This window comes from Aspergillus aculeatus, assembly GCF_001890905.1.
Source record: "Aspergillus aculeatus ATCC 16872 unplaced genomic scaffold ASPACscaffold_4, whole genome shotgun sequence".
NCBI lineage: Eukaryota > Fungi > Ascomycota > Eurotiomycetes > Eurotiales > Aspergillaceae > Aspergillus > Aspergillus aculeatus.
This window is the reverse complement of record NW_017962979.1, coordinates 93,711-115,782: the sequence shown is the minus strand read 5'-3', so window position 1 is coordinate 115,782 and position 22,072 is coordinate 93,711. Positions and strand designations below refer to the sequence as shown.

The 22,072-nt window shown below is 54.3% G+C and overlaps 7 protein-coding genes across 7 annotated transcripts; 4 read left to right on the top strand and 3 right to left on the bottom strand.

The window, feature by feature from the left end:
- Positions 1-158: 158 nt before the first annotated feature.
- ASPACDRAFT_76415 (uncharacterized protein) lies at positions 159-4,409 on the bottom strand. The gene is made up of 7 exons (XM_020204703.1): positions 4,226-4,409; positions 2,981-4,153; positions 2,172-2,921; positions 1,064-2,101; positions 737-1,010; positions 570-684; positions 159-514 (listed from the first exon to the last, which is right to left on the bottom strand). Exons 1-7 carry the CDS (start codon positions 4,306-4,308, stop codon positions 303-305), a joined length of 3,645 nt encoding a protein of 1,214 aa, XP_020058210.1. The 5' UTR covers positions 4,309-4,409; the 3' UTR covers positions 159-302.
- Positions 4,410-6,235: 1,826 nt separating this feature from the next.
- Positions 6,236-7,506, top strand: ASPACDRAFT_50689 (Gfo/Idh/MocA family protein; the record flags this gene model as incomplete). Its single annotated transcript, XM_020202378.1, has 3 exons — positions 6,236-6,821; positions 6,891-7,049; positions 7,112-7,506. The coding sequence occupies 3 exons, from the start codon at positions 6,236-6,238 to the stop codon at positions 7,504-7,506; spliced, it is 1,140 nt and encodes a 379-aa protein (XP_020058209.1).
- A 1,246-nt stretch (positions 7,507-8,752) lies between these two features.
- On the top strand, positions 8,753-10,991 carry ASPACDRAFT_40681 (uncharacterized protein; the record flags this gene model as incomplete). Its single annotated transcript, XM_020200800.1, has 6 exons — positions 8,753-9,326; positions 9,392-9,540; positions 9,599-9,664; positions 9,718-10,294; positions 10,357-10,912; positions 10,976-10,991. 6 exons carry the CDS (start codon positions 8,753-8,755, stop codon positions 10,989-10,991), a joined length of 1,938 nt encoding a protein of 645 aa, XP_020058208.1.
- Positions 10,992-11,199: 208 nt separating this feature from the next.
- On the bottom strand, positions 11,200-12,912 carry ASPACDRAFT_25312 (alpha-keto acid decarboxylase family protein; the record flags this gene model as incomplete). Its single annotated transcript, XM_020199319.1, has 1 exon — positions 11,200-12,912. The coding sequence occupies one exon, from the start codon at positions 12,910-12,912 to the stop codon at positions 11,200-11,202; it is 1,713 nt and encodes a 570-aa protein (XP_020058207.1).
- A 1,546-nt stretch (positions 12,913-14,458) lies between these two features.
- ASPACDRAFT_40679 (uncharacterized protein) lies at positions 14,459-15,007 on the top strand (the record flags this gene model as incomplete). The annotated part of the gene is made up of 4 exons (XM_020200799.1): positions 14,459-14,485; positions 14,540-14,596; positions 14,759-14,852; positions 14,922-15,007. The coding sequence occupies 4 exons, from the start codon at positions 14,459-14,461 to the stop codon at positions 15,005-15,007; spliced, it is 264 nt and encodes an 87-aa protein (XP_020058206.1).
- A 325-nt stretch (positions 15,008-15,332) lies between these two features.
- ASPACDRAFT_114385 (uncharacterized protein) lies at positions 15,333-16,973 on the bottom strand. Its single transcript, XM_020195794.1, has 6 exons — positions 16,589-16,973; positions 16,490-16,526; positions 16,369-16,436; positions 15,938-16,311; positions 15,812-15,882; positions 15,333-15,749 (listed from the first exon to the last, which is right to left on the bottom strand). Exons 1-6 carry the CDS (start codon positions 16,769-16,771, stop codon positions 15,469-15,471), a joined length of 1,014 nt encoding a protein of 337 aa, XP_020058205.1. The 5' UTR covers positions 16,772-16,973; the 3' UTR covers positions 15,333-15,468.
- A 1,585-nt stretch (positions 16,974-18,558) lies between these two features.
- Positions 18,559-21,942, top strand: ASPACDRAFT_802 (uncharacterized protein; the record flags this gene model as incomplete). Its single annotated transcript, XM_020205598.1, has 2 exons — positions 18,559-19,090; positions 19,277-21,942. Coding segments are annotated over 2 exons (3,198 nt in total), but the record flags the coding sequence as incomplete, so codon positions are not given.
- Positions 21,943-22,072: the final 130 nt, after the last annotated feature.

Below are 22,072 nucleotides of genomic sequence, written 5' to 3'. Positions count from 1 at the left end.
TTTACAGCCATACTGAATGACCTTGAATCATCCACACAACATAAAACCCACTATACACTGATTTCAGTTGCATCATTTGAAATGTGACTGTCATTTTATACACACACACACATATATATACTTTCACACTTATCTACAGATGAAGGATAATGTGACAAGGGAGGTGAGCGGATCAGTCCCGGAGGCTACGAGCGCAGCCATTCATGTCCCCAGGAGCTGCAAAAACCAATGCTTTCTAGACCGTGTACATCTAGACTTGTGGGGGGGGGGGGGATACTGGTATCGTGTATCATATCCAATGATTAAGTAATCTTCATAACTTTCTTCAGCCCGCTCAGGGAGACAGGCTTGACCAGATACTCGTCCACTCCTGCGGCCAGCGCCTCTTGCTGCTGGTCCGCCGAGCCGAGACCGGTAACCGCGATAATGCGGGTGGGGATGAGGCCCATTTGCTTTTCGTACTGACGGATTTGCTCGGTTGAGGTGATGCCGTCCATCACAGGCATAGAGATATCTGAAGCTTTTGTCAGTCTCATCTGTCGCCGGGGCAAAGAGGGGGAGACACTAACCCATGAGAACAATATCGTGGCGACGAGTGCCGTCTTTGTAGGTATTAAGGGCGATCAGGCCGTTGGAGGCCGTGTCGTAGCTGCAGCCTAACTTGCGAATGAAAGTGGCGAGAATCTTCGGCGACGGTTAGCATCGAGTGAACAGCAGCAAGGAACACAATACTCACCTTAAGATTGATATCGTTATCGTCCACGATGAGTACATGTACATCTTTCAAAGAGTTTGTGGGTGCGGAGGAAGAAGAAGGCGACTGATGGGTATCGAGTGGCGGTGTTGACGCCGCTGGCATGCTTTGGAAAAGATCAGGAGTCGGGGAAAATGTATTAGGGTCCAGCGTTGGAGGAGATAGCGGGGTTTGACACGGGGTCGGGTTCTTGATGTAGTCGTAGAATGAATGGAGGATGCGGTTTAGCACTTCGTCAAATTTTCGAGGTCCAAACCTGGGTGGATGTTAGTGGGAATGATGACGGGTGGGATAGCAGCCAAGACTTACGGTTGTGATACGCGAATCATGTTCGGTGCCATGGTGTCCCGTATCAGATCCTGATTGCTGTCCAAGACGAGGTAAAGTCTGAACCCGCCTGGAGCGCCCATTGTTGGCTGTACCTTGCCGGCAGCCATGGCCTTGCTGAGGGTTTCCTCCTCTATCACGACAACTTCTCCCTGTGCATCGGCTAACGACTCGGCCTGGGTCAGAGTCCAACCAGGCTGTTTGAGTAGCACCGAGGTCAGTGAGCTGCGAATTGCCAGCTTACGCTTGGCTTCGGCGGGTAAAATCCCAGTCGGGACGTCGCGAGGATGTGGATAGCTGTCGAAGCCAACGAGGGAGAATCTCATGGGGGCTGTCGGCCCAACAGGTGGTGATACTATGCCTGCGCCTGGTGTTGCACCCCCGTTGCCTGAAGCCATAAGACGAACGGGGATGTAAATATCCACCTGGGTCCCTATACCCAATTCACTGCGCACATTGATGTGGCCATCAAGGGAGGAGACCAATTGCCGGACGATGCTGAAACCCAACCCCAAACCTTCCGAAAGAGTATCTTCCTGCGCAAATGGGGAAAATAACTTGTGCTTCAGAAAGTCGGGAGCGATACCACGGCCAGTGTCGGTGACAGTAAGATGAGCGAAGATCGACTGGGGGTCGGATTTACGCCGTGCCTTGGAAAGTGATACCTCAATGAAACCCGCCTGGGTCCATTTCAGGGAGTTTCCAAGGAGATTCATGACGATACGCCGCCAAGCCCCGGCTACGGATTGCACAGTCCACGCCTGTCGGTCTTGCACACGCACCACCACCGTCAGCTCTCCATCCTTAAGCGCCGCATTGGATGGCGTGTGTATGAGGCGGCGGGTGAGCGGGTTGATTGTCCGACCCAGGCGCTGACCAGTATACTGCACATCGGTTACTTCCTCGATCAGATCATCGAGGTCGAAAACGGTCATTAGATTGACCGGCGATGAATTAGACGGTTTGTCAACCGCGCTCTCTTCCCCAGTGGTCAAGTTGTTGATTTTAGCGAAATCAAGGCTGCAGTCATTAGTAGCGGTCCTCGGTGCGATGCTTACGTGTGCGGGGCGGGAGGTGAAGATCCACTTACAGATGGTTCAATGTATCAAGCAGAGTCAAGCCGCAGCTCTGGACCATACTCATCCAATGCGATTGAGAGGGGTCCAGCGGGCTCGTTTGCAGCAGTTCCGCGCTAGCTAAGATGCCATGCAATGGGGACCGTAATTCATGGCTCACCGAGGAGATGAAGGCGGACTTGGATCGCTGGATGGTGGCCCAATCCACCCGCGCCACCTCGGATATGATAGAATCGCCGAAGACCTTGAAATAATGTAGTTCTTCCATGTCTAGTGCGCGATCACTGCCCTGTGTCCAGACAAGTGTTCCAGCCAGCCAGCGGCCGCGGTTCCAATCCCATAGCGGGTAGAAGAGCACGCAGTATGCGTCGGGGAAACACTGTCTCAATTCATGGCACAGGGCTGCGACGTTCGTCCGTTGTGCATCTGAGGCTGGATTGGACACCTCCTCCGAGGGCATGACATGATTGGATTGTGTTGACGGCGTGGCAGAGGCGATCTCATCGTGAAGGTTGATAAACTGGCCATGCGGGTAGGCGGCCACAAGACGATTCAATAAGTCTTCTGTCACTGGATTCGGGTCAACGGATGAGGCTGCCAAGGGATGGCGCGCCTCGCCTAACACATCGCAGGGTCTCTCCGAAGCCTTGGAGAGCGAGCCTACACCAGGCAGGTCCACTGGGCTCGGATACGGATCGGCGAGAAACTCTGGGTTGGCGGTGGTTGGGAGGGGTTCCCAGGAGCCTGAATGACCTGGACGGACCCTGTCGTTGCATTAGCTTGCCACATTTCATACTATCACTATCGAGATATCGATACTTACACTCCAGAATTGCTCCGAGAGGCATCCAAGAACATCACACCATCCAAGTCCATCGAGTCACGCAAAGTGGCACTGGCTCGGGCAAAAATGCGCGCCAGGTTATCGGAAATACTCGTCGGGGGGCGCACCGACACGACTGGAAACTCTGAGCGGTCGGACGCTCCGAGAAACGTGTCCCGAGTATCACTCGGCTCATCGTCTCCACCGGTATTCGTGGACCGAGTCGCCGGGTTGATCGAGGTTGTGGCAGTGCTCTGTTCTGAGCACGTGACCGCAGAGAAGAGCGATGTTAGCTCCCCAGTCAACTCCGAAGCAGTGGAGGGACGACCTGTCGGTGGCTCCGAGGGGTCGGGGGAGGTGTCGGGGGAGGTGTCGGTCTCAATCCAAGGTGGCGCTTCGGAGTCGGTAGTGGAAGGGGGTGAGTCGGTGGGCACCGTCACAGGGGGCACTTCGGTCGGGTCAAAATCGGAGTGGCCTTTGACGAAACTCGTCAAACCTTTGACCAGACTTTCGGCGCGGCGATGATAGTGGGCGATACGGACATGCTCCAGATGCCGGGAAATGGCGTCGGCGATTTCTCGGAGGGTGGCGACTTCGGCATCTCCGAAGTGATCGCGCGGGTGGTCGTCCACGATGCAGAAGGAGCCGAGCACGTAGCCAGCGGGGCTGTAGATGGGGACTTCGGCGTAGAAACGAAAGTGCGGCCAACCGACGACGTACGGGCGATCCTTGTAGAAGTTTTCCTTGGTGAAATCTCGAACAATGAAGCGGGATAGATTGGCGGTCAGATTGGGGGAATCGACGATCTTGGAGGCATCCTGGCCGGTGAAGAGGGCCATGGAATGAGGACAGACGCCCCAGATCAGATCGAGCGTGCGCACACCGAGGTAGATGCCGTCGTCCGGGTCGTGTTTATCCTTGTCACGCAACGAGATGGATTTGGTGGCTTCGGCGACAATGTACTGATTCACGCCGTCGATAATCGAGACATAGGAGCGGTTACATCCGAACCGGTATACACCCAACTGGGCCAGTGCTGTGAGGGTGATATCCGAGGACAGGCGAGCCTCGGGAAGAACATCGTCGTCGGGAATATCAACGTTGGAACCTTGTTGATCGGTGTCTTGGCCGGGTACCAATCGGAGGACGGGTTGATCGACAGTACAATAGTATCTGTAGGGTTGGCGTTGGCAGGATCAGCAGCGGTCACCACAAGTCACAATGAGTTGATTGTAGGCGTTGTACATTGGAGCAAGTGAACGGAGGTACCTGGATAGATCACGAATGCGCTCTCGCTCCGCCTCTGGGTGTTGCAAGGACGCTGCCATCGCGCACACAGCCCGTTTCACATCGCCTTCCTCGCAAGGGGCGGGGGCGAAGAGAAACGAGCGGCGGAGGAGGCGAGGATTCAGCGATGACCCCGATCCGGTCAAGTCAGAGCGTTCGAGTCAAAGCAAAGAAAAAGAAAATAGAAATAAGAATAAAATGAGAGAGAATAGATGCGGGGCGAGGGGGGAACGGGGGAGGGAGAGAGAGAGGCGAAACAAGACCGAACAACAAGAGGTTGGAAGGAAATGTGACACCAAAGAGGAGGAGGAGGAGGAGGAAGGCGTATTCGAAAGAGAAGAGGTTGATACAGACAACTTTCGAAAAGAATGGGTGAAAGAAAGAATGAAGGATATGTTCCTACTACGGAGTGGATCAAGGAAAGGAGCTGAGTCAGGTTAAAGATCCCAAATGGACGAAATGGAAGAAAAAGGCGAAAGCTTCTGGGAAAAGCGGAATTTGGGGTAGAAGCGGAGAGAGGGAGAGGTAAAGAAGTAAGCGAAAGAGCCTGAGGCCGCCAGAAGATTCAATCCTGTTCGGCGCAGTCAGTATTGGTTGATTCCGAAGTAGAGGTCTGGCAGTCAGTCAGTCAGTCAGTCAGTCAGTCAGTCAGTCAGTCACTCGCAAGTGTGTCAGGAATCTTGTTTGAAGGCCACCGGCAGAATCCTGGTCACCGCCCTGGCAGTCGCTTGATTTGGCCTGCCGCCCGGCAATATTGGTGCGCTCATTGGTTGATGGCATGCCGGCCGAGAAAATCTAGAACCTGGTCGGAACTTCAAATGTTCGATGAACTTGGAATGGAGCTGGAGGCGACGGACTCGTGGCTGGATGGGGCTAGTCTCGCCGTTGGGCACGCATTTGACTGGTCCGGCTGGTTTGCCCGTTCTTGCCCGGTTACCACACCCACCAATCACTATCGACTTTTTGAGTTCCATCCGGGTCTAGCCACCTAGTGAGCCTCAGGCATGACATGGTATGCCTCTGTCTGGCAGTCTGGCAGTGTCTAGCAGTGTCTGCTCAGTTCTTGCTACTCGCTTCTCTACTCACAATACTCATAATGTACGGCGCACAATCTTGAGGTCAAGCTGGAAAGAAAGAGCCAGCCAGCCAGCCAGTCAGCCAGTCAGGCATTCTTCCAGGCCTTCTCAAACCCATGCAAGCAGTCTACCTAGTTAGTACTGAGGACATCATGGATCGCCCTGCGCATTGTCACTGTCAGTGTTGTGTAACCTTAATCGGGCAAGCCACCGGCAAGCCACTTGCAAGCCACCTGCCAGCCAACAACGATGTCACCTCCAAAGAAACCCTATATTTGGGCCTGAGGCATCAAAGACTACCAGGCATCAATACATGACCAAATTACTGTACTGTGTATGTATTCGTGTCTAATCAACAACCACAAACATCTTCAGGTTCAATGTAAGTTATTCATTACCACATCTTAACCCCTTTGACCTTGTCAGGTTTCTGATTATCCCTCAGCGAATGCCTCATGTTCATACTCATTCTAGATTAAGTCCCAACTTAAGGTTAATCGCACTCAATCCAAAGAATGTCTGAGTGAGCTCCGGCCCGTATCGACTCCCTCCCCCACTGGGGCACGGAACTCCCGGAGCCTCGCCCTCAACTCATACTTCAACGCGAGCAACACGAGCTTCCATTTCAGGATGGCCTTCCATAACCACTAGGCCATAATCACTAGGTATCTCACCCTTTGCAGTCCAGCTTTGCCTACTTGACATCTTCCTGCAGGTTCACAAAATGCTGATTGATAATCCAGCATCGGTCACGCCATTCCGAATGCGACTTTCGATTTCTAATCATGTTGCGGGAGGATGATCTCCCCGCATTCTGCAAAGTATTTATATTTGTTGCTGCAGCAAAAGAGCCTGAGGTCACAGAACAGACAGATGTATACTAGCTGGCATCATGTCGACTCGTACTGCGATCATCGGTCTCTCGTCCACCGCCACGACCTCCTGGGCTGCCAATGCGCATTTGCCGGGTCTGCGCCGGTCTTCGCGGTTCCAGATCGCCGCTCTTTGTAACAGTAGCCGGTCGGCCGCGGAAGCCGCCATCGCAGAATACGACTTGGATGCCAGTAGCGTCACTCCTTATGGCAGCCCGGGCGATCTGGCGGCGGATCGCACGATCGATCTCGTCATTTGCAGCACGCGAGTCGATCGGCACTATGAGACCGCGTTGCCCATGATTCAGGCGGGCAAATCGACCTACATTGAGTGGCCCATTGCCAGCAATCCGACCCACCTCGATGAGCTTCTCGCCGCCCGCCGCCGCAGTGGTGCTCAAGTCGCGGTGGGGCTCCAAAGTCGCTTTGCACCCCCCGTGCGTCGGATCCGAGACCTACTCCAGTCGGGTGAACTGGGTCGCTTGCTGAATACTGAGGTACGCGCTTTTGGAGGCACCCTGGATCGTGAATTTCTCCCGCCCGGATTGGCATATTTCGCCCAGCGCTCGGTCGGCGGCAACCCCATCACCATCGGCTTCGCTCATGGTACGTACCCTAAAAAAGATTGACCCATTAGACTCATTAGCACTCCATGCTAAGTAAACAACCGTACAGTCATCGACTTTGTGCAATCGGTGGTCGGGGATGTGATCCCTGAGACCGACCACATTCAATTCCAGCTCCAGCGCCCGAGCATTCGTCTGCGCGAGCCCACCACAGGGTCGATCGTGGAGACTATCCGCTCCGATGTGCCTGATCTCGTCAGCCTCCATGGTAAGTGGCGCTTTCCAAGACATGGAACTCATTCCCACCCAGGGTCTAACTAACCTCCATAGGACACTTGCCGGAATCAGCCCACGTGGCAGCCCAAGCTAGTCTAGTCGCCCACTTCAGTCGAGGCCAACCCTTCCCTGGGGACCCGCAGCTCACATGGACCTTGACCTTCGAGCAAGGTGCAGTTCGTCTCATCTCCCCGGCGGGTATTGTGCTGGGTGCAAACACCTATGCGGAGCCTGTGACCATCTCCGTGCATCGCTTCGACACAGGTGAAGTGGAGTCGGTTCCGTGGGCGTGGTCGCCGGAGCAGGAAGAGCTGCCTTTCAGTGCACGCTCCGTCCAGAGCTGCTTGGTGAGCTTGGCTGAAGGGGATTCGGATGGATATGTATCACTGGAACAGGCAGCTGCGCGGGCGCGGCAGATTGCACGCTGGCTTGACTCGTTTCCGACATAATGATGTGTGAGAATGAGGAACGTAGATGCGCAGGTCCCCTCGGATGTTAAATCACGGCGTGTATTGCTGTCAATATGTTCTAAGTCAACTGACACTTGTCTCAAAATATCAGAGCTTTGACAGAGTGTGAAAGCCTGACGACTAATGGTGATAACCGAAGGCCATCAAATATGGAAAGTGGTGGTGGTACAGTAGCTTGGGGTCAGTGGCGCTCGTGTCGGAGTAAGAGGAGGCCGAACACCTCGTGGGGGCCATCAGCCCGACACGGCCGTTCACCTTCTGTCCACCACGCTTGGTGCCCCTCATAGGGTTATTTTTTTCTGCAGGGTAGCTCATGATACCCTTGCATTAAAATAGAGATCTTCGATGACTGACCTTACTGAGGTTCTCTCTCCGATGAATCAGATTCCTCACAATCTTCGGTGCTGATCATCGTCTATCTTGAGCCGCAGGGGGTGGTGGGGGCCATTGAGCCTGACAAGCTGCACGGTCGTCATCTCGTTTCGGGTTGAGAGGCTTTTGACCGCAGGCTATGAACGAATGAGAGAAATGCTCAGTTGAACAAGAAGACTGAGCCTCGTGTTCAAGTGTTGCCGGCCCTGACTTTTGTTCTGCACCCCGTACCTGCGGCCAAGTTAGGGTTCTGCGCGTCGACCGACCAGAGCGTCAATCTAGATTTCTACCACACCAGCTCAGGCTGTTATTAGTGGGTTCTCTTGGCGATGACAAGAGGAAGCACTTCTTTCTCGTCCTCTTCACCTCGAGCCAAGATTATTTGTTTGGGATATACTTCTTTCCAGACTTGTCACTCCGGTACCGGTATGTTGTGCGAAAATTCCAATTGCGAACAATCACAAAAGCACCAGACTCATTGATTAGACGCATGATGAAGAGTTCTGCAAGACTTATGCAGGAGACCCCGAGCCTCAAAGGAGAGGATGGGGGCCGGGTATGGATCCTGCGGTGGCAATGCCGTAGTGTCTGAAGTCGGCCCCAAGGATGAAACCACACGGCTGGCATAATAGGATGAGAAGCAGAAGCACCAGGGTCGATTAGATTTTCTACCTACTACATGAGAAGGGACTATATTGTTGATCGAGGGGAATACGAAGATGAACCCTGGCTATATAAGTCCGTGAAGACTGCTCTCCAGGATATCTTCCCTCTCACCACAGCACCCGACGCTCTTTAACCCACACTCTTTACTCCACACTCTTTAACCCACACTCTTTTGGAACCCTCAAAGATGACACCACCAAAAGCAATCGCTCTCAGTCTGCTCCTCCTGAGCTCCTGGGCATCGGCGTCCGCCATACCCGTCCAAGCTCGTGCTGCGGCATCTTCCTCTGCCGTAGCTTCGGCCTCATCGGCCCAAGCAACTTGCGGATGGACATACTTCTTGAACGTCGACAACACTACCACCGATGATGACGACGCCGACGACGGGGAGGATGACTCTACCACTACCACCAGCAAGCGTGACGAGCACGAGCTGCACCAGCTCGCCCGTCGAGGCCGCACCACCAACAGTTACAACAACGGCAAGTGCGCTCTGGGGACGAAGATCTTCAAGCCGCAATACCCCGGGCCCGCGACTCTGGAGTCGATGCAGGGAAGCGCATTCCTCGGATACTATATCCCCAAGCTGGACCAGTGCCCGGCCGGGGCCGTCACCTACGATGTGATCACCGATAGTTCCGTGCTTACGGATACTGTTGCGGCTTACTGGGACTCGGCCAATGCGGGCACAGGCCAGAAGTACATTTCTCTTGGGGCCAAGGTCTCACCCACCGATTCGTACATCAACGTTGACCATGTTTGTAAGTGCCCCTGGGCGGGTCGGTCTACGCTGTCGACCGTGCCGTAAGCTAACTGAGAATCTTAGACGAGTTGAAGATCGTCGATAGCTTCTTTTCGGCCATGATTGCGAAGTACAACTTCTGTAACAGCTTCAAGACTTTCTTCCTCACCCAGGATACGGAACACCCGACGGCGAATGGAGTCAAGAGCCGACTCCAGCGGCTATACGGCATGGTGAGTGCTTCACAGGCTACATGGAAGAAGGCAGCGCTTGCTAATGCGCTGCTTGCAGCTGCCCAGTAACACCTATCTGGACTTCGTCGCCATGGACAACCAACTGAACAGCATGAAGGCACCTGTAAGTCGATCGCAATGCATGTTACCCCGCTTGGAAGCTGACGACGACTATAGATGTTCGACGAGAACCTCAGCGGCATGCAAAGTCCTAAGGGCTCGACGAGCGAAGAGGAAGCCAACAACGCCCTCTCCATCATCAACACCATGGCCACTGTGATCTCGCTGCTCCGGGACAACAAGATCGCGGAGGTCTTCAAGACGACCAACAAGCGCATCTACGAGGCCTTCCTGGGAATCGACCAGCTCACCACCGGATGCAACGATCCGATCCCCGGCAAGGGCTGGGCCGACTCTTATTCGAGCTGGATGGAGGAGTTCCTCTCGACGCAGGCGACCTCGGTCTCTTCGCGGCTTGCCTCCATCTCGGGCCAGGTGACGCCCACCACCGACGCGTCCGGGCAGAAGAATGCCCTGGGACAGGGTCTGGATGCTTTCAACGCCAAGTATCCTGCTGCCTCGTGGACCTGGGATGCCAAGCAGCTGCTGGACTTTTCGGCTCCCAGTGCCATTGCGTTTGCTAAGCGCGGTGCTGAGAGCAGCGTCGCTGCCTGCACGCCTACCGCTTCGGTTTCTGCTTCGTCCAGTGCGGCGGTGGTTACGACCCATGCTGGATCCTCGGCTGTCGTGACGGGTGAGTTCTGTCCCTCACAACCCTAATCATACTGCTTTGCTAATGGAGCACCGCTCACCCAGCCTCGCACACGAGCAATATCGTGACCTCCAAGGCGACCACGCACACCCCGGAGAGCGAGAGCTCAAAGACCGTGCATGCCTCAACAACGGTGAGGTCGGAGACCTCCAAGCCGGTGACTACCCAGACAATCGAGACACCGGTCACCACCAAGCACTCCACCACCACCACCGAGGCTGCGCCCAGTTCGTCGGTCACCACCACTTCGACCACCTCGTCATCGCACACCTCGTCCCCGACTACCTCATCCTCGACTTCGACTACTTCGTCCACCCCGGCTACTTCTTCCACGACTTCTTCTACCACCTCCACTACTACTTCCACGACTTCTTCCGCCCCTTCGACTACCACTACAACCACCACGACCACCACGACCACCTCCACTACTTTGTCCACCACCACAACTACTACTACTACTACTACCTCCAGCAAAACTACCACCACCACTACCAAAACCACCACTACCACCGCCGCCGCGACCACCAAGGCGACCACATGCAAGACGGCGTCCCAGTGCCCCAAATGTGGTCTCTTCTCCAAGGGCAAGTGCAGCGGAGGGTAAGTTCATCACCCCCTACTATCATTGTCCCCATAAGAAGCGGACGCTAATCATATTCATAGTGTGTGCAAATGCTAGCCGCAGACGAGTTATTTTCGATACGAAGTTAAGGGAGACTGCCAACCAAGACGGATGTACCAAGCCCGGTTGATTCTTTTGAACATAACTAGACATTCATTCCTGCCTGTGGCAGCGTGTATTATTAGCTTATCTTCTCCACATTCCTTCTTCTACAGAAATTGAGAGATCTTGAGGTAACGATAAGAATCAGTAGTATGTTGATAGATCAGGCCTTCTCCGCGGCAATCTGCTTCTCCAGAATCACCCTCAACAAACCCTCCACATCCTCCTTCTCCATGAAGACCTCCACCCACCGCAAGCCTTTCCCATTCTGGATGGCATCCTGCTGCAGCACCGCGTCCAGCTCTTCCCAGTTGTTGGCGGTGAAGCTGTTCCGGGCGCCGTGGCCGTCCTCCGCCCCGAAGAAGTCCGCCGCCAGGTGGTGCCGCCACCGGGCCACGTCGTTGTACGCCTGCTTCCGGCCGTGGATCGCCCGCTCGATCGTGTACCCCTCGTTGTTGAGCAGGAAGATCACCACGTCCAGCTTCTCGCGGATGATCGTGCTCAGTTCCTGGACGGTCATCTGCAGACTGCCGTCGCCAATGAAGAGGACGGCCCGCGTGGGCGTGTTCGGGTTCAACTCGCGTTGCGCCAGCGCCGCGCCCAGGGTGGCGGGTAGCATGTAGCCGATCGAGAGCCAGGTGATGGCGCCGAACAGTCGCGTGCCCGTCGGCAGGGTGAAATCCCGGCCGCCGTAGCTGGCGGTGCCGGTCTCCGTGAGGACGACGTCGCCTGGACGGAGGAGGGAGTTGACGCGCCGGTAGAAGTGTTTCTGGGTGATGCGGCCGGTCGGCGGGAGGGATTCGGTGGGGATTACGGTCTTCTGGGGCGGGTTGGTGGGCTTCGAGATGCGACCGAAGTCGAGGCTCTGCACTAGGCGCGTGACGAAGGCGGGCGACAGGTCGCGGTAGGTGTCGTCGCCAATGCGCACGGCCTTGTCGGTGAAGGTGACGGAGGTGGCGGGGTTGGGGAGAGTTTGGAAGCCTAACGTGTTGGTGTCGGTTGCGTGCAGCCCGAACTCGAGGATAAGGTCCGCCTGGTCGAAGTAGGTCTTGTGATTGGGGTCGCCCAGGCGGCCGGCGTAGTTGCCGTAGACGCTGGGTTGGTGTTCGTCCACTAGGCCTTTGCCCGAGACGGTCGTGAAGGTTGGCCAGGAGGTTTGGCGCACGAGAGTGTTGATTTCATCCAGGATGCCAATGGCACGACTCTCGCCGTCGACGAGGATCAGAGGCTGTTTGGCCGTGTAAATACGGTCGGCGATGCGGGTGAGGATGGTACTCTCTTGCGCAGTGGTCGGGGCAGCCGGACGCTGGATGTTGGTGGACAGATTGGCGGCCGACACCAGTACACCCGGCATGTCGTCCGGAATCTCGATGTAAACTGGACGGTTGTGGATCAGAGCCTGCTGCAGCACCGTGTCAATCTGCTCGGGCACGGTGCGAGGATCGTTGAGATTGGTCTGGGCAATAGTGACGTGGGCGTGCATGGCGGCAAAGCGGCGGTACTCGCCGTCGGCAAAGGTGTGATGCACCAGGGCGCGAGACTCCTGAGATGGCCGAGGAGGTGTGCCCACAATGTGGACTACAGGCGCTCGTTCTGCGTATGCGCCGGCAATCCCATTGATAGCGGACAACTCTCCGACGCCAAAAGTGGTGATCATGGCGGACAAGCCGGCCAAACGCGCGTATCCGTCGGCTGCATAGGCGGCGTTGAGCTCATTGCAAGTTCCCACCCAGTGTAGCCCCGAGGGTTCGACATAGTCCAGCAAGCGCAGGTTGTAGTCGCCGGGGACGCCGAAGATGGATTTGACCCCGAGCTGCTGTAGTCGGGTGAAGAGATAGTCCGCCAAGGTGACGGTTGCGCTATCGGATTTGGTCATGGTGAGAATTGATGATGGCGAGGTGTAAAAATGCTGGAGAAGAGAAGAAATGAAGTAAGAAGTGAGAGAGGGGAAGGAGGGGGTATGGAAGGACCTTAAATTGAGGCAAGTTGGAGATGAATGGAGAACAATGCCGATGGGCCGAAGCCACGCGATCTTATCGCCGATAACGAGGGGGAGGCGGGGAGGCGGAGGTTGAGCCCAGTCTAAGATAACCACCAGTGGCTGAGAGAGTAGGGCAGTATGCAGCCTATGAAGAGTAACCGTATACTCGTCACTTGCAAGTAGTATTTCACTGGGTGTTTCCTTAGGAATTCAGATGGTGAAGGTGGAAGGTGGAAATTGGGAGCGAAAGCGTAACAACAGGGAGCTTCCCCGCTCAGCCGCGGCAGTTTCCCGTTAGAGCAGGCGGTAGCCAGCCTACGCTTATCATCGTTCATTATCGGTCCGCTCATGCTATCACGTGCTTTCTTCCTCTGGCCGCGACTACCCGTGACCACCCGCTTTGCCTACCGCCTTGCCCACCGCCATGATAGTACCCCTCATCTCTCTCTCGTTCTGCCGTGATAATCTTTCCTTCTCCCCCCCTCCTCCAAGATCTGCATCAACACTGCTTGCATTTCCACTCATTCCATTCCATTACGTGCTAGATGCGGATTGCTGAGCTGTCTAGCGGGCTTCATGCAGCCATACTGAGACAATGCAAACATCCACCCCCCGCTATTGAGGTTATATCTCTTCAAGAGGGCAATCCTACTCCCTTCTCCCATCGACGCGTCGGCAATCGGGGAAAGACATACTGCAGGACTCTGTGATGGACCATGCATATCCCGGTCGGATCCAAATTGATGTGCAGAGCTGATCCTGACTTGGTCGAATACTAAGGCTAGCTGATTGGCGGAGGAGCGCCAAATCACATGCTACTATGTACGCTGTAGTAACTAATGCACGGGTTATCCTCAGCCCTCATCGATTTCAAATCCGCTAAATCTCACAACCTCGCAGCCTTCTCGATGGCCTCGATGGAAGAAAGACAACCATGATTAACAAACCTGAGGAGGGGTTCAAAGAACAATCGTGTTTTTGCTTGTCTGTCATGCACTGTTGATTCCACTGAGGGGAGTCACATAGATAGATACTCCATGCCTGAATCTAGATGAGCTGCTAAGCTGCAAGGTCTAGTCTGCGGGGTCATTTGGAGCTCTGGTGAATCACAGACAGCGTGCTCCCCTGCACGTCGAGTCAATGCGTCAACAACTAGATGCACACTATGGGCGCGGTAGGATCGGCGACTGGGACAAAGAGACGGAGCTGAACTCGTCGAGTCGCAATGCAACATCACCGCCCAAAATGGAATTTCCGATTCTAGACCATGGATAAGTGCCTTGGTTGTTGCGCCTTAGGACTATCCTGAACGCACGAAGTGAGGTCTATAAGAAGGGCTCACATCTCGGGGCTTAGAGCACATCAAAAGCATCAACTCCCAAGTTCTACCAGACCTACAATCCGAATCCAAATCTCAACGTTCAATTCTCGAATCCACACCATGTCTGACAAGGAAGAAGTCAAATGGGTATGACTGGGCCTTCGTCACCTCTGACAAAGCAGCAGTTAACCGATCACGCAGGATGCCTACTACTCCTGGGGCTTTCTCCAGACTCTGATCGAGTTCTTTCATGCTTCCGTATGTCTTTGCTCTCCCGCATTATTCTCGTTAAGATTGCCCCGAATACTGACCACTGAATCTCATGCGAGCAGAAAGAGAAGAAGACGGGCACGTAGTGCTCTTCACACATGCCACAACTGCAGCTAACCTTTCTGAGTAGGCAATTTCGACCTTAACCAGATCGCCAAGTATGTATTCAAGGGCGATAAAGAGGATGCCAGGAAGTTTCTCAAGGTCTGCGATGCCAACGCAGATGGCAAATTGGACTTTGGCGGTAAGTCTTCCCATTAGATGATTCCTTGTTGTATCGGTCGAGCGGCATGTTCTGACTGACATGGTCCAGAATTCCTTGAAGCCTTGCTGGACGAGGACGCCAATCAAAACTACAGGAACGCGCTAGTCTTGTATTATCCTTCGGATACCGCCTAAAGGCAACGTGTATCCCAATTGTCAATTTTACCTGCTATATAACATCTCGAATGGGAGCACTTACAGGTTTGTCTGGTGCCTCATGGGGTTGTTGCGTATCAGCATGACCGTAGAGAAAACACTGCGGCCTTTCAACTACCCATCAACCTACCATTAGTTCAGTAGTAAAATCTCGTCCTAAATCGACCTGTCTTTGTCGACACTTGGATGCTCCTGATAATGTATCCTTAGGCAGCTGTAGCCTAGTGGATCCTTCTCCCATTTATGTACTTACCTTTGTCTATCTTTCTCTCTTTCCCTCTTCTCCAGACAGACCAATTTATGACTAATTAGGAAAATTATGATTTGTCCCCGAAATTAGCTACGAAACTGTCCAAGAGAATATGAGACGTGCTTAGAAGAGTTATCTCGATGTGCAACAAAGATTACCATGACACTTCATGGCTGAAAACCGGGCAACATCAAACCTCCTCCCGTTCGCTGGCAGTGCTCGAGTTGGTCAAGCGGGAGCTGTCGATGCGGATCACCGTGGTGGAGTGGATGTTCGGCTTTTGCTCCATACTCTTCGTCTTTGACCGGTCAGAGGAGGGCAAGGAGAAGGCATTCTTGCGCCAGGACAGATTCTTGCTCCACTCGGGGCGAGGCAGCATGGTGAAGAGGGGCCGCATGTTGGAGAGGCAGGCGGCGGTGATCCCCATCATGGGCTCGATACACGTCCAGACACTTGCAGTGACTTGGTCATCTGTTACCTGGTTAGTAGAGGATCGGTGTATCAAGATTTAATTAGAGGGGTGGTCAGCTTACAGGTGATATCGCCTCCTGCTTCCGAAAGTTGGATCATCACGACGAGCCGCACGATGTCGAAGGCAAGGGTTCTGCTGGTGTCAGTTCTGGTGCCGCGCAGGAAGATATAAGATGACGATGACGTACGTGGTACCAATCAGGAAAATGCCCGACAGCATGACTTTCTGTGATCGAGGGACTTGTAGATTCCAGACGGCTTTCATCGGCAACACGAGAATGATTGCGTCAGTTAGGATGTTGGGGATCTGAAGACCGTAGTAGAATTGGGCCAAGTTGATGCAGCCTCCCGGGAGATTGGGCTCCCACAGCTTCTTGAAAGGCATGCAGGTCACTGCTCCAATGAGGCAAACCCCAAAACACCAGAGAATCACGATGCATGCAACCACATTCGACGCCTGCATCATCGGACGAATGGAGAAGATTCGTTTGTAGAGCGCGAGGATGGAGAGTTTCACGAAGGTGATGCACAAGGTGTACAGGAATGTGCCGGTCGATAAGGTCTATTGACATTTGGGTCAGGGCGTTGGTTCAGATCATATCAGAACAAGGGGAATGACCTTCATGTAGACCACAAGCTGCTCGGGAGATACGTAGATGATGTGGGTTCCCAAACCGTTGTACAGAACTAGTTCCACATCAGCAAGCAATCCAACTGGAAATCCCACCTTATCGACATACGAACGACCCCTGCGACCGTAATACCATATTCGAAGACCTGGCAATAGTTTCTGATCAGCATTAGGGAGATAAGGCCGCAGTTGGTGCTTTGTTACTCACCAAGGCAACAATCATGAGGTAGTCATCCAAGAAGACCTTGGTGCGAGTGATACGCCGACACCACAGACGCAAAGCCACAGCCAGAGTTGAGATTACCAGCGCGAAACAACTGGCTGTGATCACCACATGCCGCAGGTTATCATGGTCGTATCCTTTCTCTCCCTGCGCGAGTGCACTTTTCATGATGTGGAGTCAGATATGGAGGATGAAGCGACAGTCAAGCAACAGGACGCGAAGTAGTACAGTAGACCCCAGGCGTGTCAGGGGTCTGCTGGACATTTAAAGTATGGGCAGGCATGGTATGAACGACTTCTCATTGTGGTGTGGTGAGCTCGCTTAGATCGAAACCTGCTTCTTGCAAGTTGATATCATTTCGAGGCAGTCGCAAAGCTACGACAGCCATTGCTCCGCAATGCAATGATTATCTGGCGATAAGTACCGCCACCATGGCTCAACAGGAGGGATTGATCACGCCGATGCGGTCACTGCTGCGGCACAGGACTGTCATGCTGTGATCTGTCAGGAAGTATAATCTACCTAGAACTCCTTGCCCAAGTCGATTCCTGCCGAGGATCGGCTGTCCCAGCACTGCATCGGGTTTGCGCATACGGATGTATCAGATTCTGCGAGAAGAGACGCAACGGGGCCGATCATCACGATAAACCAATCAATCTCGATGATCGCAGGGCGTGCAGTTGTCAGCTATATTGCATCCTGAGCTTGGTGAGTTGACACTCGCTTGAACATGTAGAGTCAATGACTTTGCCCACCCATCCAGTTAGGGTTCCCTTTCCCCGGCGTTGAAACCTATCTACTCTGAAAAAAGCTCCCCCCGGAATGTACAGTAATCGTATAGATCATCGTGGCACAACCCCTGCCTGGGCCTTGACGGCTATCCTGAGACTCTTCACGTCCATTCATCTCCAATGTGGCAGTCTCATGCAAGGGATGGCTGACTGGCGTTTCCTGGAATTCATTGTCGATGTTGGCACCTGTTCCTGGCATGATCGCCCATTCTTATTTTAACAGTACTGAAACAGAAAAGGGGGAAGGAAGATAGTTCCGAGAAGCAGCAGTGAATTGGTGCTCTGCTTGCTATTACCGAGCTGGGGGATGAGGTTCTTCACTCTTTCCTGGAAGCTGATCTGAACTCCTTCCGAGCCGCAAATCCAGTCCATCATGAATGAATCACACGTCTCCACCTCCTACTGCCACATCTAGAAATATTTTCGATGGCCAGCTCGACCAGTTCTCCCCAGTTCTCCCCGGCGGATTCCCAGCTGTGTGGTTCGATGGGCTGATCGTTTGCGTCAACAGTTGACCGAACTCTCGATTTTGTAGAACTTGAACGACTGCAGCAGAAAGATCGTGTTGCCGACCGAAAAGAATCAGGTTTTCAGACTGCATTCCTCCCCAGAACTGGCGTCAACAGGAAACTGCTTAAAGCATGAATGTTTCTGTGACGATCAAGACACAAACACCCCAGTTTCAGCACCGGGTCTCTGGAGCATTGAGTTGCCAAGAAGGCTCATGACAGGCGAAAAGAAATGTCACGTACCCAGGTTTTCAAGCACGGCCCAGCATTCGCACCCCTTCGAGCTCCCTCCAAATCCCCGGGGTGTCAGATATCTCAAGAATATGAGGCTCTTGCTTGAAAATACACGGGAAGAACCATGGGTGTTCGTGAGATCGAGTCCGACGACATGCGCCTTCGTCGTCACCACCCAAACTCTGAATCAAAAGCATCTGTCTCCTAGTGCCTTTTCCACGGTATCTTGCTAGATCAGGCAAGAGATCTTGTTTACAAAAACTCAGAGGGCTACAGCCCGCCTCGCTGGAGTGAATTTATGATCTCTGGGATGCCACTCCAGCTCATTCCCTCAACCTCAATCGCAAGACGACAGCGAGAGACACCCACATACGAGATGACCGGCGAGAATGATTCACTGAAGTCCACTTCTGCCAATTGGCCCTGTACCTTGCCACTATTTGATTTCAGTCAAGTCCCTACGCGGCGGCTGCTACCAGAGTATGCCACACATGAAGTTGAGATCTTCCTATCCAGTGGAACGGTGGCTGCCTTCAGTTCTCTGGTGCGCCAGATGGGTGCTACCGAGTTCCATGGTCACTTAGCGATACTGCAAGCCCTTTTGGCACGGCTCCTGGACATCCGCGAGGGCTGCATCGGAGTCGCAGAGCCTCAACGTGGAGGGCGCAAAGAAGCCCAACCGCTTCCTCATTGCTTCAACATCGAACCTCAGGACACAATTACTGAGGTCATCCACCGAGCCTGTCAGACTACCCCGGACACCCTGAAGTATGGGCCTGGGAGGATGAACGATCTTCTCTCTCATTATTCAAAGTCACACCCGACTCCTGAACACCCTCTATTTCAGGTGCAATTGATCTATCAAGATCACCATGCTGGCAATCTCTTCGAGAGTTCTATCGAGAGTGATGCTGCAGCTCCCTGCGATCTCGTTCTATACCTGACCCGGCAGCGTGATGGAACTGCCAGCAGCACCCTTCGCTCCCCAACATATTTGTACACACACGAAAGTCTACATTTCCTCCTACGAGCTTACATGCGCCTCTTTGAGTCCTGTGTAAGAAATCCGAAAATGCCAATCGCACAGCAGTGTTTATACGACGAGAACGACGTTATGGCCGGGCTGGTTTTTGGGAAAGGGCCCCGTCTGGATATCACCGTTTCGGCCACAATTTCGAAGAGAATCGAGCAAATGTCGCTCGCGAGGCCTGGAGTGGTTGCCGTCAAGGATGCGGACGGGAACAGCTTCACATATAAGCAGATGCAGCAGCACATTCAACGCGCAGCAGCTGTTCTTCGCATAAATGGGGTTCAAGCCCAGGGCTATGTCGCCGTATGTTGCGAGCCGACCATATATGCTGTTTGTCATCTCTTGGCGATATGGCGTATCAATGCCATATATGTACCGCTCGATCCGCAGAATCCCTTCTCTCGACTCCAACTGATTTTGAACGACTGCCAACCCGCAGCGATCATATACCACGACCCAACTGAATCGGTCATCCGGCGACTGAATCTCCATTCAAGTACTCCGGTCTCCATCGCCGAGATCTGCCGTGCCCAGACCCAGGCGTGTCCGGACTTGTCCCAGTGCGAATCTGCAGCTTGTGTTCTTTATACTAGCGGATCCACCGGAACTCCCAAGGGAATCCTGCTCACGCATGCCAATCTGCTGCATCAGATTCTGGGGGTGCGCCATCGGTTTCAGATCGATTGTGAAACTGCGCTCCAACAAAGCTCACATGGATTTGATGTCTCTCTTGATCAGATGCTTCAGCCTCTGGTGGGGGGCGGCACATTGATTGTTGCGCCGCGCCGTCTACGTGGAGATGCTATTGCGCTGTCTCGGCTGATGCTGGTCGAGAACGTCACCTACACTTACGCCACACCATCGGAATACATGGTGCTGTTGCGGTACGGATCGGATGCTCTGCACCAGCTGACTTCCTGGGGCACTGCCTTTGTGGGAGGTGAAGCCTTGCCACGACATCTCATTGAGTTATTCCACGCCCTGCGGCGACCTGGGCTGCGGCTGATCAATCGGTATGGACCGACTGAGATCTCGATTTCGAGCTCATGTCTTGCGATCGATACTTTTGATCCTGCCTGCATCAATCTGCAACCCATTAGTGTCGGTTGGACCCTGCCCAACTACTCGACTTATATCATCGACCTCGATGGTGCGCCACTGCCAGTAGGGTTCACTGGGGAGATTGTCGTCAGTGGTCCGGGAGTTGCCAGGGGATATCTACACAAAGATGCCCTGACCAAACAGAGATTCCGACCGGATCCGTTCGCGGACTCCCCAAACATGAGTAGTGGTTGCACCATGTATCGAACCGGTGATAAAGGCCGTCTGCTCCCTACTGGGGAGCTTGTGTATCTCGGGCGCATCGACGGTGATCACCAAGTTAAGCTGCGCGGCTACCGCATCGAACTTGACGACATTGCCAACACGATTCTGAAGTCTACGGAAGGACGGCTTGCAGAGGCCGTGGTCTCTGTGCGCGGCTTGCACGACGCCGGAGGGGATCGTCGCTTTCTGACAGCGTTTGTCGTCCCTGTCTGCACGCAGGAACTCGCGGCCGTGAACGAGATGCTGCAGTTCCTCGACAAGCTCGTTGCCAACCTTCCACTGCCGCCGTACATGCTACCTCAAGTCATCGTCCCAGTCGATGGCCTGCCACGAAACCCCAATGGCAAGCTAGATAGACGGGCAGTCGACCAACTACCATTGCCCTCCAAGAGGCAACATGCCATGTCTCCCACGATCTCGGATTCCGAACGCTTCGTCATCTGGATCTGGGAGCAGTGCTTGGCTCAATCCGCCCAGACAGCCGTCTGGAGTTCAACGACGGACTTTTTCCAAGCTGGGGGAAACTCCTTGTTGATGGTGAAGGTGCAAGCTTTCCTACAGCAACACATGAAGCGATCGATCCCTTTGTCCACGCTTTTCCAGTCCAGCACTATAGGAGACATGGCCGCGTTGCTGACCGGTGCGTCAACTCCGCCACCCGAGTCCAACATTGATTGGGAGCAGGAAACCCTACCCGGGCTGGAAGAGAAGTACATCTGCGACGGGAGGAGCCCCCAGCTCAGTCCTCTCCACGCAGAGGGAGGCATTGAGGTGTGTCTGACTGGCGCGACTGGGTTTCTCGGCTCTGCACTCCTGCGATGCCTGGCGGCGGACCCTCGCGTGGCCCGCATTCATTGCATCCATCGCCTTACGCTGCCGTCGGTCGCATCTGCTGCTGGCACGGCCAAGGTAGTCCGCTACAAGGGAGATCTCACAGCACCCAGACTGGGTCTCGACCGTGGCTGTTGGCAGGAGCTGGCTTCGCGAGTCGACCTGATCATCCACAACGGCGCCGACGTCTCGTTCTTGAAGTCGTACCGATCCTTACACCCGGCCAACGTGCAGTCCACCCGCCACCTCGCCTGCATGGCCCTACGGCGTCAAATTCCGCTCCACTTCGTCTCCACGGCCGATGTGGCCCAATTGACCGACATGGACTCCCTACCCCCTCAGTCTGTGGCGCACAGCCTGCCTCCCGCGGATGGCGCAGACAGCGGCTACGTGGCTTCGAAGTGGGCGAGCGAGGTCTATCTGGAGAAGTGCGCGGCTCGGTTCCAGCTCCCCTGCGCCATCCATCGGCCGACCAACATCGTGGGCGAAGGCATGCACGGCACCGATTTCATGCAGGGTCTCATCCAGTGGTCCTTGCGCACACTCCAGGTCCCAGCCCTCCCCCACTGGACGGGCTTCTTCGACTTTGTGTCCGTCACGGACGTGGCGATGGAGATCACGCAGGCCGCTTTGCGGAGCCCGGAGGACCGACGCAAACGCCCTGAGATGAATGAGTCGCCAACGATCCACCATCACGCCAGCACCACCCCGGTACCCGTGGCTCGGTTTCGGGAGTTCCTGGAAGAAC

What these genes read in the sequence shown, in the direction of transcription:
- ASPACDRAFT_114385 (XM_020195794.1), bottom strand. Translation starts at nt 16,771, where the DNA reads ATGAAAAGTGCACTCGCGCAGGGAGAGAAAGGATACGACCATGATAAC. An exon ending in ACCTCATGATTGTTGCCTTG is followed by an intron (nt 16,527 to 16,588) that starts GTGAGTAACAAA and finishes AACTATTGCCAG; the next exon opens with GTCTTCGAATATGGTATTAC. An exon ending in AGCTTGTGGTCTACATGAAG is followed by an intron (nt 16,312 to 16,368) that starts GTCATTCCCCTT and finishes AAATGTCAATAG; the next exon opens with ACCTTATCGACCGGCACATT.
- ASPACDRAFT_76415 (XM_020204703.1), bottom strand. Translation starts at nt 4,308, where the DNA reads ATGGCAGCGTCCTTGCAACACCCAGAGGCGGAGCGAGAGCGCATTCGT. An exon ending in CTTGATACATTGAACCATCT is followed by an intron (nt 2,102 to 2,171) that starts GTAAGTGGATCT and finishes TAATGACTGCAG; the next exon opens with CCTTGATTTCGCTAAAATCA. An exon ending in ATGATTCGCGTATCACAACC is followed by an intron (nt 1,011 to 1,063) that starts GTAAGTCTTGGC and finishes ACATCCACCCAG; the next exon opens with GTTTGGACCTCGAAAATTTG.